At 36.6% G+C, this 26,841-nt stretch overlaps 1 protein-coding gene across 10 annotated transcripts in view; it reads left to right on the forward strand.

Annotated features, from left to right (window-relative positions):
- The first annotated feature begins 1,346 nt into the window (after positions 1-1,346).
- cnksr2a (connector enhancer of kinase suppressor of Ras 2a) overlaps positions 1,347-26,841 on the forward strand; it is a 763,738-nt gene continuing 738,243 nt past the window's right edge. For 2 of the 10 annotated variants that reach the window (XM_039745565.1, XM_039745561.1), the window contains exon 1: positions 1,348-2,152. In XM_039745565.1, the coding sequence (XP_039601499.1) occupies positions 2,089-2,152 (64 nt within the window). In that variant the 5' untranslated portion in view covers positions 1,348-2,088. Of the gene's footprint in view, positions 2,153-26,841 lie in introns of all 10 variants that reach the window. The other 8 variants (XM_039745563.1, XM_039745562.1, XM_039745564.1 and 5 more) reach the window with 6 other exon arrangements.

Below are 26,841 nucleotides of genomic sequence, written 5' to 3' on the forward strand. Positions count from 1 at the left end.
CAGAGCTCTACCTACTCGCTTCTATTTTCCTTAACAGTATGATAGATGAGTCTGGCATCTCTACAGCATCTGCAAGTAGGTGGAGCTAACTTACTTGACTGTACTTGGCATTATTTGAGACAGATGACCCCCATAAGACTAATCTTAAACATAATGTAAATGGACTGGGCTCTTGAGGTCTACAGCTAGACTTTATTGGTGCACATTGGAGTCAACTCCACCTACTTGGAGTTCCAATGTGGGGCCTCCAGGCTGAAGAGATATGTACAGTACTTGGGATAAAGTGCCAAAACTATAACTTCCAGGATACCCTGCAGGAATTAGAGATTTGGCAGAATTACTCTTCCACTGCCTGCATAACTGTAGGTTTAGCAGTTGCTTTAACCCAGTCCCTTACCTTCCTTTCCTAGGGTATCTCATTATGGAGAAGTTCTGTGCCACTTACAAAATAGGATATATATAAGACTCTGTAATACACCACATAGCCCGTGTTCTTCTATGATAGATAGATAGATAGATAGATAGATAGATAGATAGATAGATGAGAAAGGTCCTGCATAAATAAAATGTATTATTATAGATATATAGATAGATAGATAGATAGATAGATAGATAGATAGATAGATAGATAGATAGATATTGCTGATGATTCCTCAAATATTTATTAGTTTTAGACCAGTATTCAGACTTGGTTCGGATTTGAAACCAAGAAAAAAATCTATTAGTTTAATGTCATTCCCTGGCAATTCAGATTTGAAACATTACACTTTTCTGCAGCAAAACACCTTAATATTTTATAAAGAGTAAGATCCATATAAATAGAGCATAGAAGAATCTTGAGGCCTCCAGGAAATCCTATATGGCCATTACGGAGAGAAAATAATCCTTTTTTTGAGGTGGAGAAAGACGAGAGGGAGGAGGATTGTGGCAGCATAGGTAAAACTTGCCGTGTGAGGCAAACCAAAAAAAAATTTAAAAAATCATAAATGAAAGAGATATACCTAATATCACACATTTTTCTGAATGTCCAGATAAATATCAGCGATACAGCGGACAATTCTGCTTGGTCAGGTAATTCATTTCTGTAGCATTTTGTGCTGAATTCTGTTATTATGAAGAGCGTGAGGTGCCACCCTGAAGCAGCTGCACCTGCGTTGGCGGCTTTTGAAATGAACCTGTTTGAGCCACGACCTAAAGTCATGTTTTTTTTATTTTATTATTTCTTTTAAGCGAAGCTACTATGACATTTTTCCTTGTAAGTTGCCTTCGGCGACAGAAGACAAATTTAATCGTTGTTAAGGGTAGGGAAGCGTATTTTTCTCTAAGACTTGCTCCCCCCCTCATGCGCGAGCCGTCATTTCCGCTAGGCTGCGCGTTATACAGATGGAGTGAAGAATGGGGAAGCACTGTGTAAGATACAAAGAGAGAGAGAGAGAGAGAGTGACAGAAAAAGAGAGAGAGAGGAGCTGGCAGCGTAGGTAGACGCTTTAAGAGGCGCTTGTGAACATCATTGCTGGAACCGCCGCCTCGGGAGCGCGCGCACCCCGACCGCACATAGCAATCTCAGATTCTATTAATTCCTGCTGCTATCTGAAAGGGATGGGAACCTGCAATTTTGAGATTGGACTACGGGTTTGAGTGTCCTTCTTAATACCCCAGCACAAAAAAAAAGAAAAAAAATCAACAATCGAAAAGAACTAGCGAATCGTATTTGTGGAGCTACTGTGCAAGAATGCGCTAAATTCCGAGAGAAAAGAGTGAGCGCGGGTACGCGCGGGTGAGAGACGCACACATCTGTGACAGTCGAGCTCCTCAAAAGCCATGCCGAGAGACTGACAGCACCCAATCCACTCCGCTAATTACACGGCGCTCCACCCTCGGAAGGGAATACATCGTTTTGAAACTCGGCACCGGCGACTGCTTATTTGTATTTTTTGAAGGGAAAGGGGTGGGGAAATTATACATTTTATATTTATACATGAATTTGTTTTTTAAATAATCAAGGAGCTACATTAATACAACGGGAGCTGGCGTTTTAAGTCCATTTCCCGGAGTACGTATATTTTTTGAAAGTGCAAAACTTTTTCCATGGCTTTGATTATGGAACCTGTTAGCAAATGGACTCCGAGCCAAGTAGTTGACTGGATGAAAGGTAATTTGCATGTTTAGTTCTTTCTTTTGACCCAGCTTGAGAACATGAATGCAACAATTGTGTATTGACCTGGGCACGTTTGGGGCTCAAAGGTGCGCACGTTTAGTTTTGGGCTGCGTGTATAGATACAAGGGAAACCCTTCAGTTTTGTCTCCTTTTTGTGTGTCTCTGGTACTCGGTCCTTTATGATATTTGTGCGGTTTTCTGTATGTATATGGAGGAGCCACCGTGTACAGGTGTTTGAATAAATAGATGCAAGTAATGAGCCCCTACAGGTGCATTGGGTCCAAAGACAGCCAACGGCGGAATCTGACGTCCATGTTAGTTTTGTTGGTTTACAGCAAACTTGAAGCATTTAATTGCCGGAAAATACTATTTCGTATTGCATTAAAGAATACTGGTTTCGGGTGATATATGTTTAGCTGTGTTTTGTTTCTTTTACCGTGATAAGCAAAGATGATCGAATTATCAAAAAGCAGGCTGATACGACTTAAGTGATATGGTTGTTTAATTAACCACGCACTTAGTTACGTGTGTAAATTTTCGGGCAGTAATTTGAATATTTTTCCGAAGCACTCCCACTCCGAACTGCCCAGATCGTTTAGTCTGTGAGCCGTATAGAAATCGTTTCACTTGTTTCCAACTCCCGTGGCCGCTTACTCTGCTGCGTGCGGTTATTCCCGGGGGTGTGTCCGAGTGCGACCACGCAACATCGTAGCACAGCCTTGTGATTCCGGCGACTTCACCAAGTTCAGTGTCAACCAAGTTCGTGCAGCTCGGAGTGACTAAAATTTCCCACCCACCGCCTTAGCTGTTATCAGGTGTAGCCTGCTGTTCTTGAATGGGTCGAGATCAGCCGTGAGCACTTCTAATGTGGGAAACGCAAGAAGTTGATGGGCATTTTAATGTCATTCGTTCTCTAAATTATACGGCATTCCCCATCAGTCCCTTTTGGAATTTTAGTTCTCCCACATTTGCTGAATAATTTGGATTGGCGTTAATAAGCAGTCATCAGGAAAGAAGGGGCTAATTTCTTCATGGCATCAGCGCCACAATCGCGTGGCAGTGCCAGTAGAGAACGAGCTTTGTTCTTAACCTTTATTGGTAGAATAGCGGTTACTGGCATTGGCGGCGTGGTAAATATAACTTCCACTAGTATGTGTCATTTAAGCCGCATATTTATAATATTAGAGTCCATCGAATCTGTTGGCAAATGCATTTAAGGTTTATAATAAGAAATCAAAAAAGCATACAGGGCTTTACAATTAAAAAAAAAATGCTAGAGAAAAACTGACGATGCCACTTCTTGCAGGGCCTTAGCGTATCAGCGTGGGTTGTATTCTGGATATTTTTTTCCCTGACTGCTGAAAGTGCTTTCAGTGATTTTGTTATTTTCGGAGGATTTTTTTTATTCATTGCATTACATAGTGTATAATGGAGCACAGCATTAAAATTATTCATAGGATTTTTTTTATCTTTCATGAATTACATTTAACTTATAAGATTTGATTATTTGTCAACTATTGCTATGTTACTGTTATTACTGATAACCTGTGAAAACATACCGTTTTAGTTTAAAAAAAAAAAAGTGCCTTTATGTATCACTTTATGTATTATGTTCAACTGAGATGGATTTGCACAGTGTTCAGGTTTGGCCTTCAGGAGGTAATTTAGCTGGACTAAGCACACACCTCCATCTTGTCAAGCCCCACTGTTGGGTATAATGCTGCTTGTTGGATTTACAGAACTATATTCCCCTTAGTATTTTAGACATACCCCTTAATATTTTAATGTGGTACCGGGCTAACACTGTTAATTGTAGGCTCCTGCCTTGTGTCAGATATTATCGGAATGGGCTCTGTCCCGCTTGATGACCTTGATTTGGTTTAAACAGTTTCAGAATATTTATCCTTGTATTGGAGTTAATCATCTTTGTACAGTGTATCGATACGATAACATTAATTAGCTCATATAATCTCAAAAATATCTCTTATAATAAATAACCAGGGATGGCTCGGTGGCGCAGTGGGTAGCATTGCAGACTCACAGTTAGGAGACCTGGGTTCGCTTCCCGGGTCCTCCCTGCGTGGAGTTTGCATGTTCTCCCTGTGTCTGTGTGGGTTTCATCCGGGTACTCCGGTTTCCTCCCAAAGTCCAAAGACATGCAGGTTAGGTGCATTGGCGATTCTAAATTGTCCCTAATGTGTGCTTCTCGTGTGGGTATGTGTGTGCTCACCCTGCCTTGCGCCCTGTGTTGGCTGGGATTGGCTCCAGCAGACCCCCTGTGACCCTGTAGTTAGGATATAGCAGGTTGGATAATGGACGGATGGACAAATAACCAGACATTCATTTTCATACTAAGCAATTTTTAATGTGATCTGTTATATGTTTGCAGCTTGAGGATTTATAAAACATAAGTTTTCATTTCTCAGTTAAATTTCTGCTAAAAGTTTTAACTATTTCTTTTAGCATACTTTCAAACTACATTTTCCTAGCACAGTTGCTGGATATTGTAGTGCCATTATAATTTGCCATTATGGCCATGCTGATTCTCATAATTGGATTTTTTTCATCCCCTCATAATAACTAACAAAACCATAGTCTTTTTTTTTTTTTTTTTCTCAAAATCTGTTTTGTTTCATGCTGAGGTTTGCTGGATGCCCAACTCTATGCCTGCTTTAACAGGTACAAAGCAGGAATGATCTCTGGATGAAACGTCAGTCCATCACTGGGCATACATATGCACACACACACATTTTTCTTACTTTATATACCAGATGAAAACTGAACAGGTAATATGACTGTCTTTGGGACATGGGATGAGATTGTGCGTATATACTAATGGCAAGTCTACAGCTTGTGCAATCCACAACTGTTAATTGAACATCATTAACTGGTATGCTACTATAATCAAAACGGGCTTGCTAATTTGTTGGTATCATATTTTTAGCTTTAACATTAAAATCAAGATCTTTACTTAAAAAGTAATGTTTCATAGCACCACATGGCTGTGTGACTCCTACATTTGGTTTGTTTAACACCAACATCCAAAGGAATTCTTATTAAATATGTCTATTTGGTCTGGTTAAAAAGTAATGCAACATTTAACTTTTTAGAGTTTTGTATTTGTAAATTGCTCTTGTATTCATTTTGTGTAAAATTGTTAATCCCTTGGGGGTATAGCAGAGCTAGATTCTATCCTAACAGCAGTTGGTGCAATGCCAGAAAGTAGTCTTTGTTTTGCATCGACCCTAAAATTGGATTAAGTGGGTTTAGTAAATGGTTGGCTGGACTGACTTTCCACAGTTGACACACTTTCAGGCCTGTTTGTAAAGCCATTAAAAGTGCGACTGCAAAAACACAAGAACAAAATAAGCTATACCTGTATTTAAAGTACCAAAAAACAGACAAAAAATCAATTTATGTTACTCTTGAAAACTGCTGGTTGCAAGAACCAATTCCTTGCTGTTTACCAGCTATGCACTCTGCAATATTTCAGGAAGCTGTCAACATTAACATTAACACAGGAGTAAATAAGAAGTAAAAATGAAAAGAAACATTTTCCTTCTACCTAGTTCCAAGCACATCTCTTTAAAATTAGTATTTTATCATAATGTTGCTCTTTTCTGAAATTTTTGTAAACAAAATAATAATAAATAATAAATTTCTGGCAAATTCTGGCAAAAATAATTTAGGACAAATTACAGACGTCACATTGACAATGCCTGGGCTGTGTTTCTGAGTAGTGCTTCTGGAGTAGTTAGGGAGCAGTGCTGTGTGTGATATCAGCAGCATAAAACGACAAAAAAGTGAGTGAAAGACCTTCAAAAGACCCACAGATCAGGCAAGGACCATCAGTGACAATAGGCCACTCCCCAGACGGCCTGACACAAAACTCCACACGCAGACTTCAGCCTGCATAGGCCCAAAACGGAGAACTGAGTGCAAATAATACCCCCAATGTTCAAAAAGAAACAAACGTGCCCTTCAAGAAAGAGGAGATCAGAAACACCTCAGGTTTGAGAGATCAGTCTAATGCAGAATATTTATAAATTAAAGATGTATTTATTTTAAATAAATGAACAACAAAAATGTCAAGCAAGGGAAAATAGCAATGATAAGAGATTCATCAAAAGGAAATTGAAAGCCAATAAATTAAAATTGTAATCCAATTGTCAGAATGCACAAAAATGGAAACAAAATTCCAAACAAAAAATAAAAAAATCCAGACATTGCTCACACAAAAGAGCAGCATTTTGTAATTACAATAAACTACCGAAGGACCTCCTGTCCAACCTGAAATATAAAGGCTGAGGGCAGTACCTCAGTGGTGATGTCACAGTGGCCACGCCTCTTTGGGGTTTCACCAGAAAACAGAAAGAATGTAAGAAAATAGAATAAAACGTTATGTATAACTGATGATTGTTGACAAGATTATGCTTTGAGTGGTACAAAACTTTGTGCATGCTGATGTTAATATCCTTACGTCAATACCAGTATATGCATGCTGCCTGATGGGTATTGTTGTCCCTGCATCGGTGCAGGGTTTGAATTGCTCCGCTATTACAACCCCTCTTCCTGATCCAATATTGTAGCCTAAACAGCTTTGTGCCCCATAATGACCGTTCGTGAAACATCTGACTGCATATATATCTGTGTTCCCAAAAGTTTATAATACAGTTCTGAAATCCCCGATAGGAGAATGTGAATAACAGGATGTAGTCTGTAGTGTACAGGGCAAGAGAGCTGCCAGTACTGTACTTTCTATCATTATTTTAATGTGAACTATTAATTACAAAAAAAAAGTTTATCGTGTAACTGCAGCTAGACATGTATGACTGCTGGGTATGAGGTATGAGGAAAGATTGAAAGAGCTTAAAATTTAAAGCTCCTTTAAAAGGGTGACATGACAGAAGTGTTTAAAATTATGAAATGAATTAGTTGGATGGATTAAGCTGCTTTTACCTTTTTTGATTAATTCCTCAAAAAGAATACAAAGGTACCAATGGAAACTGGTCAAGGATGAATTTCACACCATGTTAGGCTTTTTCACTCCAAAACCATAGATATTTGGAATAAATTACCAAGTAGGGATTTTTATAGTAGTATTATGAGTTCTTCAAGATGCTACTGGATGATATTTTATAAGAGTTATGTGAATAGGGATTGACGGGCTACCTTAGGCTGAATGGTATTTTCTTGTCAAAACTGTTTTTTGTATTCCCATATAACCTAACAACAGACTTCGGTTCTAATGCTGTGGATCAAGTTACTTCTAGGTATCACTTAAAAGTTGATGAGCCCATTATATATTTGTCCACATACATGAGTAGGTGGAATAATTTGATCAGGGAGGATGCAAACTAATTAATGGTTGCTAGATTGTATGTGGACTAGATCCTGTTCTTTAATTATTTGAAGGCTCCATGTACAGTATCGTATAAAATGTTATTACTGACTTTGTGTTGCAATTTCAGCATAGGACAGGATATACAATGGTACAGTAAAGCACATATGCTCTACTAAATTAAGAATGCTTCATATTAAATAGTCAAAATATTGTTTCCGGTTATGGTGAGTTGTAGTAAACATTTGTTAAAAATTCTGCAAATTTCATTAGTGGTTTATTTTTCTTCAGATGTAACAGTACTAGTTGATACTTTTCTGAGGAATGGATCTCAAAATCATTTAATACCCATTAAAATGCTTCTATCTAGCAAAAAACCAGAGCAAGTTCAGAGCAGGTTTGACTTTGTTTCCCGTGTATTCACCAAATGTGTTAAAAATGTACCTTGATGCCTCCAGATTAGGTCTGTAAAAATACTGTGCTAAACCATTTATTCATGGGGCTACTGCAGCTTCAGTATTTTATCTGTTGAGTTTCATTAATCATTTATTGTCTTACTTTAGGAACATTGAAAGAGTATCCTAACAATTACAACTACCTGCCTCATGTTTCTGATTCAGTTACTTAGTTTAGTGTTCCAAATTCCAGCAAAAAGATCTCATTGAGGAGAGTGTAGTTGATCTGAATTTGTCCTCTTAGCCATATACTATAATTAGTTTTTTGTGGTTTTATTGTGGATGTTTCAGGCCCAAATCTCTCATAGTAGGAAACATATTGCAGGTGCATAGCTCATAATTAATGCTTTCTTTGTTAAAGGAAAATGTAAAGGCAAAAACATTATTTATTTCAATGCTGTCTATTGCCATGTATTAAATACATAATGCATATATTCACAGTTATGTGTCACAATCACTTGAAGGATTCTGTGTAATTCAAATATGGCAAATAAAATAAAAATACATTTTTATCTTATTTTCAAACAAAATGACCCTTTAAAACCTCTAGTTGGTTCCTCATAACCACCCTCCACTTATTGTTGTCCATATTTTACCAGTACATGGTCGCCACTGAGGGCATTTTTGTGATTTATCCTTCATTTGTTGTATTCAATGTGAATTTGAAATCCAATATCCATCTGAGTGTACTTTACAATGGCATTTGATCAGTGACATTCAGTCAAAAACAGATACTGTTGTTAAATGTCAGAAAGAAAGGTTTTCACCATTAATTTCCTTTCTGCTCCATGTCAGGTTGGGATCAAGTAAGCAGTGCACTTTTCTGGAATTGTTCAATGTTTACCTCCTCATATTATTTAAAGCACAGTTACACCAGTTTTTAGATTTTATGTGTTAATCATATACTGTAGTTAAGGTGTAAAGACTTAACCAGAATGTTCAGATGCGGTTCAGATAATCTGCTTTTCTGATCACCATATAGAAGGTATCTTTTACAAGAGAAAAGAAACAGCACTATGTATTCTTTTTTTTTATTAGTTTCTTTGTTTTATTTAGAATCCTAAAATGAAGTTATTACAATGCCAATGTGGTCAATTCGTAATTGTTTCAATGTTTTCAGTTTTAAAAATCAAGCTCTGTCTAGATAATATCACAGTTAGCCGAGTGCAAAATCATTTGCTCAATAGATCTAAAAGAGAATTCCCAAGAAATTTTTCTATGTGGTGACCCACAGCAGGTTTGCAGTATTTCAATTTTAGTTTATTTTGATTATGTACTGTTTCTGCGAACTGCACAATAATTACAGATAAATTATGAAAAAGTGAAAACGACATAAAAACAATATATGGAACAAAAATATACTGGATATTTACTTGGTAGCTTTAAGTCCAGATTGCAACTGTTCTGGGTCATCAAATAACAAAAGTTTCATCTGGATAGAAGACACCAGAAAAGCGGTCTGACATTTGTGATGATGCTACTATAATAAAGCAGACAAAGTGCCGCCAAGGACACTGAGAACCTAAGGAAATGGAAAAAGACATGTTAATGGCAAAACAAAAACCGTTACTGCAGTTAATTAATGAGGAGTATTGAAGGACTACAGTATATTAAATAGCAGCTGGTTTAACAAGAGTAAGCAATGCTAAGGTAATGAGTCTCCAGGCTTAAATGCAGAACCCCATTGGGTTTCTTTAATATTGTTCCATAGATCATTCAGTTGTTTGGGAGACATATAGATAAAAGCTTTGCAATACACTAGTGCTATTTTTTTCTTGGACCTTTAAGGAGGATTTCATAGAGAGATCACTATATGGGCCCTGGAATATTTATGCAAACAAATTTTGTAAAGGGTGTGTTATGTTGTAAAATGGTGTTTTAATCTGAGTTTCCTTTTTCCCTGTTCTCATTTCTGTACTTTTTTCCAGATTATTTTGAGTCAATATTGGGAGAGTCAATAGGGTTTCCGTATAGTGTTGTGTGCTACATGCAGTTTTGTTATGGCTTGTATTGAATCAAAGTCTGAAGCAGAAGAGTAAAAAAGATTTCAAATTAAGCATAACATGCCTTGACGAGGAAGAATCCCTTCTTGTAACAGTGTTTCAGGTTTTTTTGATTCATTTTAAGGTTTTGATGGTGTGAAGAAGATGCTTGGAACAAGGCTGTTGGCATTCAGCATATCAGTTGATAGCATTAAACATTTTACAGTGACGTGTTTTCTGAACTCTTCATCTAGACATATTCTATCACTACTATAAAATATAAATAATATATACATTTTTTAACAATAACCTAGCAACTTGGCCTAACTTTTTTTTTTCTCAGTTTGTTGAATTGTAATGTAAACTGGTATATGTCTAACAATATGCAAATGTCTTTAGAAGAGATTAGAAGACTTCTTTAGAAGAGAAGAATTATGTAGAGGTATTTAAAATAACATTATATAAGACCCAGTAAATAAAATGCTTACATTATTTTTGACTACTTTATATCTTATTATGGAAATATATCTACAGTACATTAATATTTACTGGATATTTTTATATGCAGTCACACAAGATAATTAGAATACAGAATGCACATAAATTAGATTGTATAATATGATTAAGCACTTATTTCAATGAAGCACTTGTTTTACTATGTGGTTCTGTACCTTATAAGACATTATTATTTTAAAAGTATATTATAATCTTACCAATATAGTTTAAGCACGGTTAAGCATTGAATTGCTCTAAGCTTTAGATTGTCAAAACATTGGAATGCACTGATATGCACCACATCTTGCATGTAATCACTCCACCAATTTAAAGTGGCACCCTGAAAGCCGATGTCAAAGACTGGGTGGAGGATAAAGAGGTGTGGTTGAAAAGAATACTGGACAAAGCTGGCATAGTGCCAAACAGGTATCATCTATTAGCATAATGAGCATGAAAGGTGTATAACATAATAAAGTGGGCTTGACTGAATTGTGATCGCACAAAGGTGGCAAAATGCCCTTAGGTGTTGCCCATTAGCATAGGAGATATATCAAAGTTTCTTATCAGTGTTCAGCTATCTTTATAAATGTCTTTATGCTCAAGAATGGTAGATTTTTCCACAGACGGGGCACAACTTTGTATTATCTTTAATAAAAGTCTTAACTGAAACCAAAAGGCTTTTGGACTATGTGTGATTTTCTGGCTGTGGTTTGGGATTTTGTTCTACAGCATTATCCAACTCCCTACAAACAAGATGTTGGTAAGGAGAGAAATGCAACGTTTTGCTTCCCCTTAGCACCATAAGTAAACAGACCCTTTGTAGTATCCTTCAAAAATTTCCTTATGTTTATTTCTCACATTTACCATATATACTCATGTTTGAGTCGGGTCTTGAAACCCGAAAAATTGATTATAAAGTCAGACCCCGACTTATACGACTGTTAAAAAATACGACACATTTTTTTTTAACATCTTCTTGCTTCCCACAATCTCGCACCAGTTTCTCAGACACTTCGAATTTTGTTGCAGCAGCGCAGTTACCAAATTCCTTCGTCACTTCAATTACTTACCTACTTTAAAACCAGACTCATATTTTCATTTGATCGAATGCACCATCATAGATAAGGGATGCTTTTACGATAAAGGTGTATAAGGGTGTGAAATATAAGAAACACAAAACAGTGCAAACGTCACTTCAGAATAGTTTTGGTATTACCGTGTGGTCACGTAGGCACAACAGATAGAAAATAAAGGCAGTGTGCTCCGTGGTTACCCTCTCAGGTGGGCGTTAGCATATCATAATCTCTTGGATCAATAGCTTGAGTTTTCCGCATTCAACTTATACGACCAATATTATAAAACACTGGAAATTCTACAATAAAATCAAGCCCCAACTTATCCATGGGAGAACTTAAACGCGAGTGTATATGGTAATTCTTGCAGCTTTACTAAAGCTAACACTATGTACAGTATTTATTCTGCAAGTGATATACATCAGGCATTTACTCCAAGCTTTGAACGATAACTATTATTTTAGTAACAATGTGTTCGCTTTTGTATTTTAAGTAATATTCATGAAAGAAATATGCTTGAATTATGTGGTCTTTGCTATTCATCTATGTATGGTTCTGCTGATATTATAGCAATGTTCCAGTTCTTTGATCCTAGTATAGTACCAGTTTTATTATTTGGGTCCTCGGGGGGGAAAAAAAATTGTATTTTCTTACAGAACAAACCTTTTTTTTTATATTTTACTTCGGAGGAAAATTCTAGTTAGAAGACCTTTTTGCTGTGTCTTTTCTGACTTTGACTTTAATTTCTGTGCTTTGGGCTTTGACATTCGGTTACTTTTGACCTATCCTTGGTGTACCGAGTCTTTGCCTATCCCTGGCCTTATTTCTGATTTGTCCTGCCTTCTGCCTGTTCCTTGGCTGTGTTAGGACCTCTATGGCCATCTTTTGACTCTTTATTGGTTTTACAATTCAGTTTTATTTGCTCAGATCCCTTAATTCTTGGTTTTGACCCCAGCCCATTGTAAGTCTTCTTTTCCTTCATACCCTCTGTAGTTTAAGTTTCTGGTTACAATAACCTTCCTTTTATTCCCTTGATCACTGTCGGGTCATTAGAGGTAGATTTAAAAACAGGCTGCAAACTTTATTGGAAGCTTGTGAAGTGATTTAAGAACTGAAATTAAACGGATATACTTAGTAGCCTTGTCATGTTCCTTGCAGTCATAACTGTGTAGTAATAAGTGAACAATATGAACAATCTGTAAAGTATTAAAGTTATCAATTCTGCTCAGCGTAAATAAAGAAACTTAGATGCTGCATCTTAAGAAACCACCACAATTTTCCAATATTTCTTATCTGGAGTAAGCAGATTTTACAACATGTAAAGAGAAGTGGGCAGAAGCAAATTGTTGGCTATATTTTTGTTCCGGGTCAGTGGTATCATTAGTATGGAGAAAAGTGACAGAGCTGTTAGTTTTCTGCCTTGTGACTCTGCTCATTCCTTTGACCTTTTTAATTCCTTATCCATAAAGGTGGCCTGGCCTGATCACACTTTTGACATGTCCTAATCATTCATGTAGACACTCAGAAGTGTTCAGATGATATTACAGTACATGGCAACTTCCAACCATTTATTTTCAGTTTTTCTGTATTGGAATTTGAAGATTTTGATAAATAGAGTTAAAGGTTAACAAGGTTACATTTATGATAGCCTTAAGGTAATCCATTATGGTGATGTAGGGTTAGCACTGCTGCCTCACAGTTTCAGAGTTCTATATTTGAATTTTAGCCCGTGAATTGTCTGTGTGAAGTTTGAATGTTGTCCCTGTGTCTCTCTAGGTTTTTTTTTCTAGTACTTTGGTTTTCCTGCCACATCCCAGATATATTTAAGGCTGTTCGCTGGTGATCATAAATTGTCTGTCATATATATGTTTGTGTATGGTGGTCTGCCGTTCAGCCTAGAGTTGTTTCCTGCCTTGTATCTAATTCTGATAAGATAGCTTCTGACCAGTGGCCCTGACCTCACATAAGTTGGTTTAGTAATGGCTGAAAAAATAGACTTTTTCATAGTGTAACTTTGGGGTTGGGTGGATAGTGACCTCGCTGTCAATAAAGAATCATTCTTTAGTACCAATATCACTACAAATTTGTGTCCAGTTATGGCAAAACACTTTTCAGTGGGACCAAAAATGACTTCTGCTACTCTGTTTTTAAATAAGCAGCAACATTTTGAAAATGTTTGTGTTATTTTCTTTTTTAAAATAAAAGATTTTTGTCTGGCAAAGAACACAGCTTCTTGAGGGCCTTCCAAAATTATAACATTTCATGCCTACAATTTCCTTGTTCTCACAGTGCACTTATAAATTACTCTGTGATCTACAGTATGTATGCTGCTTCACAGCTGCCTTTGACATTAATATATGGAACAGCTGTGTCATTTCCATCACCCACGGTAACCGCAATACATTTAAAAAGAATATGAATATTGCATATCGTATATAGCTTGCAGTCTTTTTCAAAGGCATACTTTACTTGCTGGCACACACTTCGTGATATTAGCACAGAGGCCCAAGCATTCCCAAACAGAGCCACTTTTGTTAGACTGGTGGTAACACTCCCTTACTTAAATGCAGTTTTCCCAGAACCATGTGATCAGTCATTGAAGAGTGCTGTTTAATTAGTGCCTATTCATTTGTATTCCCACTTTTAGAGTCTTGGTGAGTCTGAAGTAAAGATGGGTGTGGTATGCTAACCAGACAGACAGATATATTCCTACAAGATAGTCATTGACCTGTGTGTCCAGATCATAACAGCTAATGCCATTAACACACATTAGAGCATCATGTTCACTTCTAGATGTGTTAAACTAAAAAATCCAAGAGACATTGCCAACCTTCAGTTGGTTCAGCCACATATCAACAATTGGTAAATATCAAGGTCCCTCTACACATCCTGTGATGACAAAAAACTCGTAGTTAAGACATAATCTGAGTGAATTCTGTTAAATACATTTTGTGCTACAAGATGCCCAACAGCTTTCTGGTGAAGTCCTTAATTTCTTTTCTTGGTACTGGTAAAATCCCACAGGAGTCCAGGCTTTAAGGCTCTATTTAGTATCTGGAATATAATTGTCTCTACCTTTTAACTCTAAGGATGTTTCTAATGTTCACTTCAGAATTTTATTTGTTTCTTTCCTTTGTAGCTGTGGAGTGAATCATTGTCATTAATTTCAGAAACAGGAAGGTGATTTGTTTCCACATTTTATGGGATGTAAAAAGGTTTAAGTACAGTGTTGTGTACAAAGTAAAAGCAAGTTTTTCATAAATGGATATGCTACTGAGAAAAGTAAATTGGAATATCAAGACATACAGTCAATGAAGGATAGAGAAGTTCTCTGATTAAGTGATTTAAAAGAAAGATACTATATAAATAAAATGCATTAATAATAATATCATTATCATTAACACCTATGTAGGAATGAAAAACTTGGAGACACTCTATAGCTGGAATGTGTGCAGAAATCTTTGTTTTAAGATACACTATGGTTGTAGTAGTAGATTTCCTACAGAAATAGAAGACAATACACATTTATTTACTGTGGTGTGTCTATATGTGCGTATGTAAATATAAAATACATAATAATATGCTATGTATATAAAGGAGATCTTCAGTAATACAATTGATTATGGTGGCATTGATATGGTTATTGAAGTATGCTACTTATCAAGTTCTAGATGCCCGCCTTCTTGATTTTCAACACTATATGATCTCGCTGCCCACCCCTATGACTACGGCCACCAGCTTTGACCTTTTTGTATTTAAATAATAGTGTAAAAGATTAGGTTAGAACAACCTTAAAAAGAAAATAATTGCCTTTTTTTTGAAAAACTCAGTTGAAGGTGTTTCAAATGAGATGTCAAAAAGTTAGCTATTTTCAGCAAATAATTGCATGTAGATGATAAAAGGGTGAATGCACGGAATAATGAAGTCGTTGTGCATAATAAACGAGTCAGCCCGAGTGAAGCTATAAAAGCCTCATTGAGCTTCTAGAGAGCAATGAATGTCAAAAATACTACAAACCACAGTGCTTCAGTCTGATATCCTAAACTGGTGTTTTGCTAAGTGGACAGCTGCCACCTTGCCAGTTTCTTGTAGCTTCTGTGCCTTTTTGACATCTTTGAAAGTCGCCTGTTTAGTTTTTTTTTTTTTCCCAGCAATAAACTGCTGTTAATTCTGATACTTTTTATTCAGCACTAAATCCCATGCCAAATGTGTTTTTAATGTACTCTTATTTCATAGCCAGAGTCATATATCTGTCTAGCTTTAAGGCAGCAATAAACCTTCATCTTTGCTAATGTTTTTTTAAACACAGTTTTTATACTCTACATTTTGCAAATGAAATGTCTTAATAGAAGACCATTGCAATGCTTACATTTTCCCTGTAGTAATTTTCTTTTTGAAATACAGTTTGATTATGCCCAAATATAATTTTTAAAAATATTCTTCACAGCCTAAACACTCCTGCCTTGAGGTTATTAGCACAAGAGTGAGGAATGCAGCGGGTGAGATGCTCGTCTTACTGATAACCATCTGCGCTGTAACTAAATCCAATGCGGCTTGCTTAATTACCTGTATTATCGCTTTGCTTCTTTCTGCAGGAGTAGAAAATAAAAGTATACTTGCCCAGCCCAGTATTAAATTCAGGTAATTGTGTGAATATCTTTCAAGATCTCCTATTGTTGCATTGTGGAAAAGTGTTACAAACCTGTTGGGGATATTGGTGTATGAATATTTTGAGTGGTGTTTATGATAAAAATATATGTTAGATATATTCTGTATACTGTAAAAATAATGGTTCCTTAATGGTATTTTATGGATCCTTAATGGGTTGAGTGGTTGCTCATAGAACTTTTGCTGGACTAAGCACTATTTCTTTCTGGGAATGGTTCTTTGCATATGAAGTTTGTTTGTGCTTTGAAAAACTTCCCAAGATGTAGAAAGAAAAAAGCTGGAATCTTTAATGCATTGGAATCTACCCACCAGGACACTAACATATTAAGAAAACCTGGACTTAGCCTGTGTTATTGTATGCAGCAAGAGTCCTTTTAAAATTATGAGACATTGGCATTTCACAAAGCTGGTATCATCTACTCATAGTTATGTATGGAAACTGTTATGAATCTAGATAAAGGATCTTTTTGCAACCTTTTGTAAGATCAGTCTAATGGCACTTTTATTTTTAAGATTGTACATATACTAATTAGATATTTGTTTTGACCTGGATAATTATGAAGACCTCAATATTGTGATTCACAAATGTATACTCAAGGGGTCCCTATGAGTACTTCTTGTTCCGAAATTATTTAAAGACATGTTCATATTATATCTAAATATGGTACTAACTGCAGAATGGGATTGTGGTACTCTGGTTAGTGCATTTGAAGTTCAAATCCAGACAAAGTCCCTGCATGTTTGTAATTTGCACTTTCATTACATTTATGTGTGAGTGTCTCTTTCAGCACTCCTGCATTCCTGTTACATCCGAAGCCTTAAGTGGCAACTTAAAATGACCCCTCTTTGAGTGTGTAGGTCTTCGCTGTGCCCAATGATGAGCTGGTTTGGCTTTACATTCAGTGCTTCCAGGTAAAGCAAATTTGGTGGTGGTCTATATGCACAAGTCCAGATGCCAGTAGTCAACACAGAGTAAGATGATTTAGTTGTGATATTATGCTATGTGGTGTGCTCAACATGCTCTTTAAATCTGAGCCATATCAAGAGAATTAGAATGGAATTGTAGGAAATCAAAAGTGACAAAAAGGCTTACTGGTACAGACAACGAAAATAGCAAAATGATTTATTTTATTTCATCAGTGCAGTTATTCTGAAACAGTTTATAACTCCGATTACATTTTTTAAGATAAACAAGAGAATAGAAATTCTAGCAGTAAATGCACTTTAAAAAGAATAGGAACAAAAAAGCAGACCTGTAGATATTAGGAAATGAATGGGTACAAAAAGCAACACTGCACATTTTATACATGTTGCAAGGAAATCTAATGTGGTTCTTGTCTTTTTCTTCTACAAGGCAGTTTGGTTTCTCAGTGGGCAAAACATATTATATTTGATCAGGTTTTTCATCTTCCTTTTCATAAAATAAGTTAATGTGGGTCACTGGAGATGTTGACAGAAAATGGACTTGGATACAAAACAGTCTTTTACAAATCATTCAATGCCCAACAAGTGACAAAGCAGAAATTTTAATGATCAGTAGAAGACGCCATGTGAGAAAACACTAAAGGAGAAATTAATCATGTAATTGTAAACATTGGAATCAAAATGTAGTGTTAAGAGGACAGACAAAAATGTAGTTAAGAGGCAGGTGAAGTATTCAAACACCAGAAATATATAAGCAAACTGAGTAATGAAAACTGGAGGATAAGGCAAACACTATTTAAGAAAGATCTTGTGCATCACCATATTTTATAGTTGGAGTAGGGTGACACAATGTCCTGCAAACTCTGTATCATGTAGTTTCAAATTGCATAGACCACCCAAAACAGAGTGCACGACAGTTCCCTAACCAATAGTAAGAAACTGTAGCACAAATTCATAACAGAAAGAGAATGAGAATGGGCAGGACTGGGAACTTTATATTTCATGGGGAAATGTATGCCACGCAATTTAAGAAAGCATTGGCATTATTTTTCCCCTTCACTTTTGTAAATAAATGAGATATGAGGAGGTTGAATTACATTTGCCCACTATTACATTTGAAATGCCTACAGCATACAAAGGGGCCCAAAGTTACAGGATGGAGCAGCCATTCCTGTAACTTAGAGAATGACCATGAAATGTTAAATGTTGTGTTAAAATTAAACCCTGTTTCTTTTATTTCTAAAAGGTAAGAGGTATGTGCTGTGAAAGTGGTGTTACTGCAGTGAGTTCACTATTCTTCAAATAGTTAAAACAAAAGCTACCATGGTAGTCTGGATCATAGACTAAACCCCCACTAATCAGGGTCTGAGTGTTTGATATGTTACTTCTGCTGTTACATATTGTTTGTGTGTGTGTTTTTCATTTTTTTTAAAAGTGATGATATGAAGGAACAAGTTAATTCTTACATTATACTTCACTTGGATGCACAAAAGAAAATTGGTTAACCCAAATATTTTTAGCTGTTCTGGAAATATATACCTGATTTGACAATCATTGTTTTGAACAAAGGATTAAGTCAAATGGTTCTGAACCTTTCAACACTCCGAAGTAGCACTGTGATGGATGCTTTATATCTGTTTCTTTACTAGGTCATGATGCATTTCAATTCCTGGTGCTGGGTATATGATGTCTTCTAACATAACTTAATTACAGTTTTTGTCCATGTTTTCCCATTTAATCTTTGTCTGTAGTTGATATATTTGCTTCTGCGTTATTCAAAATAAAGTTAAGTGCTATGTGTTTTGTTCTCCTGTTAGCTATTGTAAGGGTTGTGTGTGTGGAAGAACTGGGCAGTTAGTTAAGACAGTAAAAGAAAAAAACATTTCAGAGTGTACATATCTTGTATAAAATACCCTGTGGTTTAGACGTTTTGCAAAACTCTTCCTTCAGTTTACCTGCAAACATCACAAATCACATGCAGACTGAAATTTAAAATGAATACATCTTGTAAAACTTTATTATTTGAATAGATTCACCAGAAATGCAGCAGCACAGCATACCCTGAAAAGTGCATTAAGTTCTTATCTGCATACTTCAGGACTAATCAGTGTAAAATTATAATTAATAAATAGGGAAAAGATGCTTTACATCTTATGTAGCTGCTACTTAGTGCATAAAGCATGTGAAAGGTGCTATATAAATAAAATTATTATTATAAAGAACTAATTTCCCTTTTTTATGTGTAAAATTATATTGCTTTACCAAATCTCCTACATAATTATTTGAAAACTGTATATAACCCTCATTCTTAGGGGCCACTACTATCCCACTTCTACCGATGCTCAGATTTTTATTAATTTTTTTTCATTTCACTCATTTAGCAGTTATTTTAAAGGATAGAACAGTGTGATGTAAAAAAGAAAGAAAATGGGCATAAATTATTTCTCTTAAGGTGTCCTTTTAAAATGGGCTAGGCTTGATTTTCCAGGAGGCATTTTTGCGTGCTTAGGCAACACAAACACGCGGCAGCTAAATGTTATAATTTGGAGGGAAAAATAAATAAATAGCACATGGTCAGCAATACTGCCCAGGGGCATCTCCGTCTTACTTCGAGCATGTTTTTATGACTTGCTACTACTGTGCATTGCACTTCTCTCTTTATTATTTACTCTTGATTTCTTTTGGGGTTTATTGAGAAGGGAATGCACAGCATGCAAAGTGTGTATTGCTAGTGCTATTAGTCAGAGAAAATGTCTTTCAGCATTACTGTGTGGAGTGGTCTGAGTATTCCACTTAAGTTGGGGGGGAGGGGGTTGCTGGAAAAAAATATCTAAATAGTAAGATTGCCTTTCCAGTTCTGCTTGGATGATTTCTTTCAGAATCTTTAGTTTGTATTGCAAAACCCTGTAATGTTCTGTTCCCAGCTGGAAAGTAGGATTTTGACAAGAAATTGAATATGACTGGTAGCTCATTTCTATACTTTGTTAGGCTGGCAGCAAAGCACTGGTGAAGAGTGATTATTTAGATACAGGGTCTACTTCCAGTAATAAAATTAGTCAAGATGTCACATCTTTTATGTGGAGATGAGCTAGGAAATGATTTGACGATTTATATTCAGGTTGCATCTTTGAATTGGAGTTATCTGGAGAACTGGATGTGAGCAGTGGGATATTTTAACCATATCAATGGAGGAAAGGTTGTTGTTTACAGATTATGGGGTCAGTTTATTCTTTATTAGTTTTATTTAGTTTGTGTAAGAGTGCTATTTTCCTTAAAGAAGTAGCATCAATTTTCCTTAATACAAATAACTGCACATGTGGTCTGCAATGTACAAAGGAACTCAAATAATTGCATTCCATCAAAGTCAGGTTAATATTTTGTCTTACTGCATGAATATAAGAAATCTAAGTATCCAGTGTTTTATTTCAAATTATATAAATTTTTCTACCATTTAAATCTGTCAGAGAAAACTTTAGTATATTTGTTGAAAAAAGTGTTGAAAGCAACAAAAATTGCACCCCTCTCTGGTGGGTTATTGGTCGGGATTAACAAGAACAATCTGTTCTGTTTACTTAAAATGTCAGATTCTTGCATGATCAAACACTTGTATTCCTCACTTATATCCTGCCATGACACCACCCATATCTTTTCATGCCTAAATTTTATGCTGGTAAAATATTGGCAATCTGCCATTAAGATCTTTCTCTGGATTAGCTGTTCTGTTTCTTAATAAAATCTAAATTTTCAAGGTGATTATCCTGCCTGCTGTTCACCACCCAACATTTGTTCCCTCTACCTCTAGCTGGTAAATGGCTTATGTGTCACAAGACCAGGGGCCTCATGCATAACGGCGTGCGTAGAATTCACACTATAACATGACGTAAGCACAAAAGTGGAAATGTACTTATGCACAAAAAAATCCAGATGCATAAATCTGTGTATTCACCAACTTCCATGTTCTTTTGCTACATAAGTCCCGGTCAGCGTGAAAAGTAACGCACATGCACAGGCCTGCTGTCCCGCCCCGTCTCCTCCCAGAATTACGCCTCTTTGAATATGCAAATCAATATAAATAGCCCTTAAGATCAGCCTTCTGTGAAAAGACAATGGCAGAAGTATGAGGGGAAAGTAGAAGAATTTCAGCAAATACCAAGTGGAGGAAAGGAAAAACTGACTATTTGTCGGTTTAAACAGTGGTATAAACAACAAAAGGAAGTTAATCAAATGACATAGCATGTCGGAGAAACTCGAAAGCTCAAGTTCACAAAGTTGCACAGTGCCTGAAGTAAAAAAGAAGTTGTCACATATCAAAGTCGCTGTGAAAAGGCGAGTCGTAGCCCACCGTCAGAGTGTCGTATGAAAACTTATTAGGGTACAGAGAAAAAAAAGGCACACAGTGGGGGGGAAAAAGCACGAAATGTCAAATTTAATCCTGAAATTTCCACTTTAATCACGTGGTTTATTTTGTCATTAAAGTAGAACATCATAAAGTTCATCTTAAAATCTTTTAATTTACTAGAATCTCAAATCCCATCGTAACTAAAGTAGCACGTTAAATGCTTTGTTTTGTATTTGATCTTCTATGTGCTGTATATGTGTGAATCACTACGTGCGTCCGGGCTTTCTCTTCCTCCGACAGGACACAGAATCCATTACATTCGTAATATTACAGCTCTCTGAATAATTAAAATGCAGTGGTACCTCGGTATACGTCCGCTTTGGAATAAGTCCAACTTGGTATATGTCCTGTTTGGACATGAAAAATTTTGCTTGGTATACGACCTCTGTTTGGAATACGACTCGTGTGCTACCCTTGTTTACCTCTGTCTCGAGACAAAGCCATGACTGCCCATGAGCGTCAGTATGGCAGTTGCTAGCATTCAGTGAACAACCTGCGTGCTACCTGTTGTTTATGATTGTTCAATGATACTTTTGTCCATTGCTTTATGTTCAGGTGTTGATTGCTATGGTCTGTGTCTTTTGAGACGTATGACTGCCGGAGGGAGGGGTGTGGTTTAGAAGGCACGCTGTATGGAAAGTTGATTAAACATGGTTCAAAATAAACTGCATTTGAAACATTGAGTGTGTCGCAACTTAAATCTAGAAAACACTACACTACCCTTGTTTACCTCTCTCGAGATAAAGCCATGATTGCCCACGAGCGTCGGTATGGCAGTTGCTAGCATTCAGTGAACAACCCGCGCTATAACTCTCTGTGAATTTTCACGTGATTTTGTGTTTTTTTCGCGTAAATTTGATTTGATTGTTGAAAAGTATGAAGGTGTCATGTGTATCCGGGTCATGTCTGCTGCATACTGTATGCCGAGAACAACGGTATCTACGATTGTGAAAAACAAAAACGTTATTAAAAAGTAAATTGAGGTAAAATTTTCATTTATTTCATCTAATTGCTTTTGTATTTATGTATTTTAGTATGAAGCAGTGTTTAAATTATTTTATACAACCCCATCAATGTATAATATTCCAATAACAATAAGATTTTGTTTTTCATGGGAATGGATTAATCACTTTCCCTTTATTTCTTATGGAAAAAATTCATTTGGTATAAGTCAAAAGATCTGGAACGGATTAAGGACGTATACCGAGGTACCACTGTACTGAGAAGTATATGTGATATAATTTTCATGATGACAGGAGTTAAAGCATTTTATTAAACATGGGAACATGGTGGCGCAGTGATTGTTCATGTCTCACACAAGATGCTTGCTGCGCCATGAGCGACCTTCGATGAAATACTTTATTACAGAAGTACTGTCTCTTTCAAACGTACTAACCCCCAATTCCTGTCCTCACTTTTCTTTCTCCAAATACCAAATTGCCACACAATCAGCTCTGTAATAGATGTTAAGCCATCTGTAAGCTTAGAACGCAGATTCTTCAAAAATTTTAAGGAACATTGAAATATCTTTGTAGTATATGTTTAAGTATTCTATCCATCGATCCAGTATTGCACCAGCCCCAGCAAGAATACAGCGCGAGGCAGGAACAATCCATGAACTAGCTAGCGCTGCAACACTGTGTCCTCACATGTTTAATTATTACCAATATAGATTATTTAAATGATGTTAACATTTTATCTGTATAATGTAACAAACATATTTTGCTGCATTTCATCTTAAAAAATAATATCGTCATCATATGTAAATACACGGTTTATAAAGTGGTTAAGGTTGTGCAATATTACAGTAACTGTAGTGCAAGTTTACAGTGAGGTAATTGTACTTATAAGTACAGACAGTTCTACAAGGAGCACTTGATGGACTGATGGAGTGCGTTTAGAGTTCTTGTGATGAAACTGTTTCTGAATCGTGAGGTCAGTACAGGAAAGACTCTGAAGCGTTTGTCAGATGAGAGCAGTTCAAAAAGCGAATGGCTGAGGCAACATATGCTTGATGCTGTATACTGATAATTCGGTTTCTGATCAGCTGCTGTACAGCTGTGATTCACACTCAGATACAGTGATATAAATACTCCGAGTGGTGGAGTGAGAGTAATATGGATAAAGATGATCCGATGTGGCAACCCCTAAAGCGAGCAGCTGAAAGAAGAAGAAGAAGAAGGTGCAGTGAGAGTAACCATGCTAAAGTAGTTATGGTATTTGGAATAGTTTGACCATTCTGTGGACCATTATATTGTTACAGGTTAATTACAATCAGATGCATTAAATTAATAAGCAATATGAGCTTAATCTCAGTGTATTTATCAAGCCGCGTCAGGGATGTGTATCTGAAAAAGAAAGATAAACCCCACAGGAACAGTAGCACTACTTTGACGCTGGGTGCCGCCAGTCTGCAAAAACTGAGCGGAGGACTTGTGTACAACAGGGTATGAGCTACCGTGGAAATGTGCATGGCTTTACGCCAAGTTTTAGGTTTTATACATCGCAATTTGAAAGTGGAAACATTCTTATGCAACATTTCTATGCGTACGCACTGTTTATACATGAGGCCCCAGGACTGCTAGGTTATCCGCACAGAACCTTACTCCCAGTAGTGTCATATAGAAGTTTTATAGCTAATAAAATGAAAGATAATGTTGCTCCTATATTTAACGTTTATACTGATGATTTATCTGTATGCTGTGTTACAAATCAATTTCCATGCACCTAGTGCTGTTAGTAAATATTTCATTGCCTAAACACCATCATTTGCGTGGAATTTCATTTTGCTGCTTCTCATTAAAGTTAAAACATCATTGCAAACATACCCCTTTTAATTAAAGCCCCATTTAATATACATTATTTTGGACAGACACCACTGTAAATAATCAGGGGGAAATATCAAGTTTAGAACATTTGTTTTATTATGAGTGAAAGCTGTAAGACCAAAAAACTGTCATTGGTTCCTTCGTATTCATCCTATACAGATCAGGCTTTAAACTTCTGAGACATATCTGACTGTTTCAGACGGTTCTAATTATAGTGTGTGTATAAGGTGGACAGGAGGAGGAAGAACACAGAGATGCTTCTGTTTATCTTGTATCGTGTTTTTTACATTGAACCCCATCCCAAAAATATGATTGGATCAATAGAGCTACTTAGCTATCAGTCTGTCTTGATCAAAAGCTTTTCATGACAGATATACAGTGGTGTGAAAAACTATTTGCCCCCTTCCTGATTTCTTATTCTTTTGCATGTTTGTCACACAAAATGTTTCTGATCATCAAACACATTTAACCATTAGTCAAATATAACACAAGTAAACACAAAATGCAGTTTTTAAATGATGGTTTTTATTATTTAGGGAGAAAAAAACATCAAACCTACATGGCCCTGTGTGAAAAAGTAATTGCCCCCTGAACCTAATAACTGGTTGGGCCACCCTTAGCAGCAATAACTGCAATCAAGCATTTGCGATAACTTGCAATGAGTCTTTTACAGCGCTCTGGAGGAATTTTGGCCCACTCATCTTTGCAGAATTGTTGTAATTCAGCTTTATTTAAGGGTTTTCTAGCATGAACCGCCTTTTTAAGGTCATGCCATAGCATCTCAATTGGATTCAGGTCAGGACTTTGACTAGGCCACTCCAAAGTCTTCATTTTGTTTTTCTTCAGCCATTCAGAGGTGGATTTGCTGGTGTGTTTTGGGTCATTGTCCTGTTGCAGCACCCAAGATCGCTTCAGCTTGAGTTGACGAACAGATGGCCGGACATTCTCCTTCAGGATTTTTTGGTAGACAGTAGAATTCATGCTTCCATCTATCACAGCAAGCCTTCCAGGTCCTGAAGCAGCAAAACAACCCCAGACCATCACACTACCACCACCATATTTTACTGTTGGTATGATGTTCTTTTTCTGAAATGCTGTGTTCCTTTTACGCCAGATGTAACAGGACATTTGCCTTCCAAAAAGTTCAACTTTTGTCTCATCAGTCCACAAGGTATTTTTCCAAAAGTCTTGGCAATCATTGAGATGTTTCTTAGCAAAACTGAGACGAGCCCTAATGTTCTTTTTGCTTAACAGTGGTTTGGTCTTGGAAATCTGCCATGCAGGCCGTTTTAGCCCAGTCTCTTTCTTATGGTGGAGTCGTGAACACTGACCTTAATTGAGGCAAGTGAGGCCTGCAGTTCTTTAGACGTTGTCCTGGGGTCTTTTGTGACCTCTCGGATGAGTCGTCTCTGCGCTCTTGGGGTAATTTTGGTCGGCCGGCCACTCCTGGGAAGGTTCACCACTGTGCCATGTTTTTGCCATTTGTGGATAATGGCTCTCACTTTGGTTAGCTGGAGTCCCAAAGCTTTAGAAATGGCTTTATAACCTTTACCAGACTGATAGATCTCAATGACTTCTGTTCTCATTTGTTCCTGAATTTCTTTGGATCTTGGCATGATGTCTAGCTTTTGAGGTGCTTTTGGTCAACTTCTCTGTGTCAGGCAGCTCCTATTTAAGTGATTTCTTGACTGAAACAGGTGTGGCAGTAATCAGGCCTGGGGGTGGCTACTGAAATTGAACTCAGGTGTGATACACCACAGTTAGGTTATTTTTTAACAAGGGGGCAATTACTTTTACACACAGGGCCATGTAGGTTTGGATTTTTTTTTCTCCCTAAATAATAAAAACCATCATTTAAAAACTGCATTTTGTGTTTACTTGTGTTATATTTGACTAATGGTTAAATGTGTTTGATGATCAGAAACATTTTGTGTGACAAACATGCAAAAGAATAAGAAATCAGGAAGGGGGCAAATAGTTTTTCACACCACTGTATATGCAGTTACAGTCTTCCTTTTTCTTCAAATCACATAAGTGGAGATGCACACTACTTGTACACGTGTGTACATGTATTCACTTTAGAGGGATTGCAAAAGAAAGTATGAGCAACAACTTTATCATAACCTCACAGTAAAAGCATTTTATCAAATTCATGTTCCTAAGAAATGGTGCACTTGCATTGTGGTGGTTTAACCAAATCATGTCAATATCTTTGTAACAGACTCTGTGCTCATAATTATGGCAAGAGTTTGAATTTACAAAGGAATGAGCGTCCAAAAAAATCCAACAGTCTCTCAATGAAAGTCTGCAGTGTAGCCTTAGGTAGGTGTAAATGAATACTGTAAGTGGTGATCGCTTTATGTAAAGTGTTTTATTTTGCAAATCCAAAAGAAATTAAAGCTAATTTTGAGTTAATTAGAACCTCAGGAAAAAAGGTTAGAAAATATTTTTTTATGGTTTCCTGGAAGTGATTCAGTGTTAGAATTAGTGAAGACTATACCATTGATGCAAATATAGG

Source organism: Polypterus senegalus, chromosome 2, assembly GCF_016835505.1.
Source record: "Polypterus senegalus isolate Bchr_013 chromosome 2, ASM1683550v1, whole genome shotgun sequence".
In the NCBI taxonomy this organism is placed as follows: Eukaryota; Metazoa; Chordata; class Cladistia; order Polypteriformes; family Polypteridae; genus Polypterus; species Polypterus senegalus.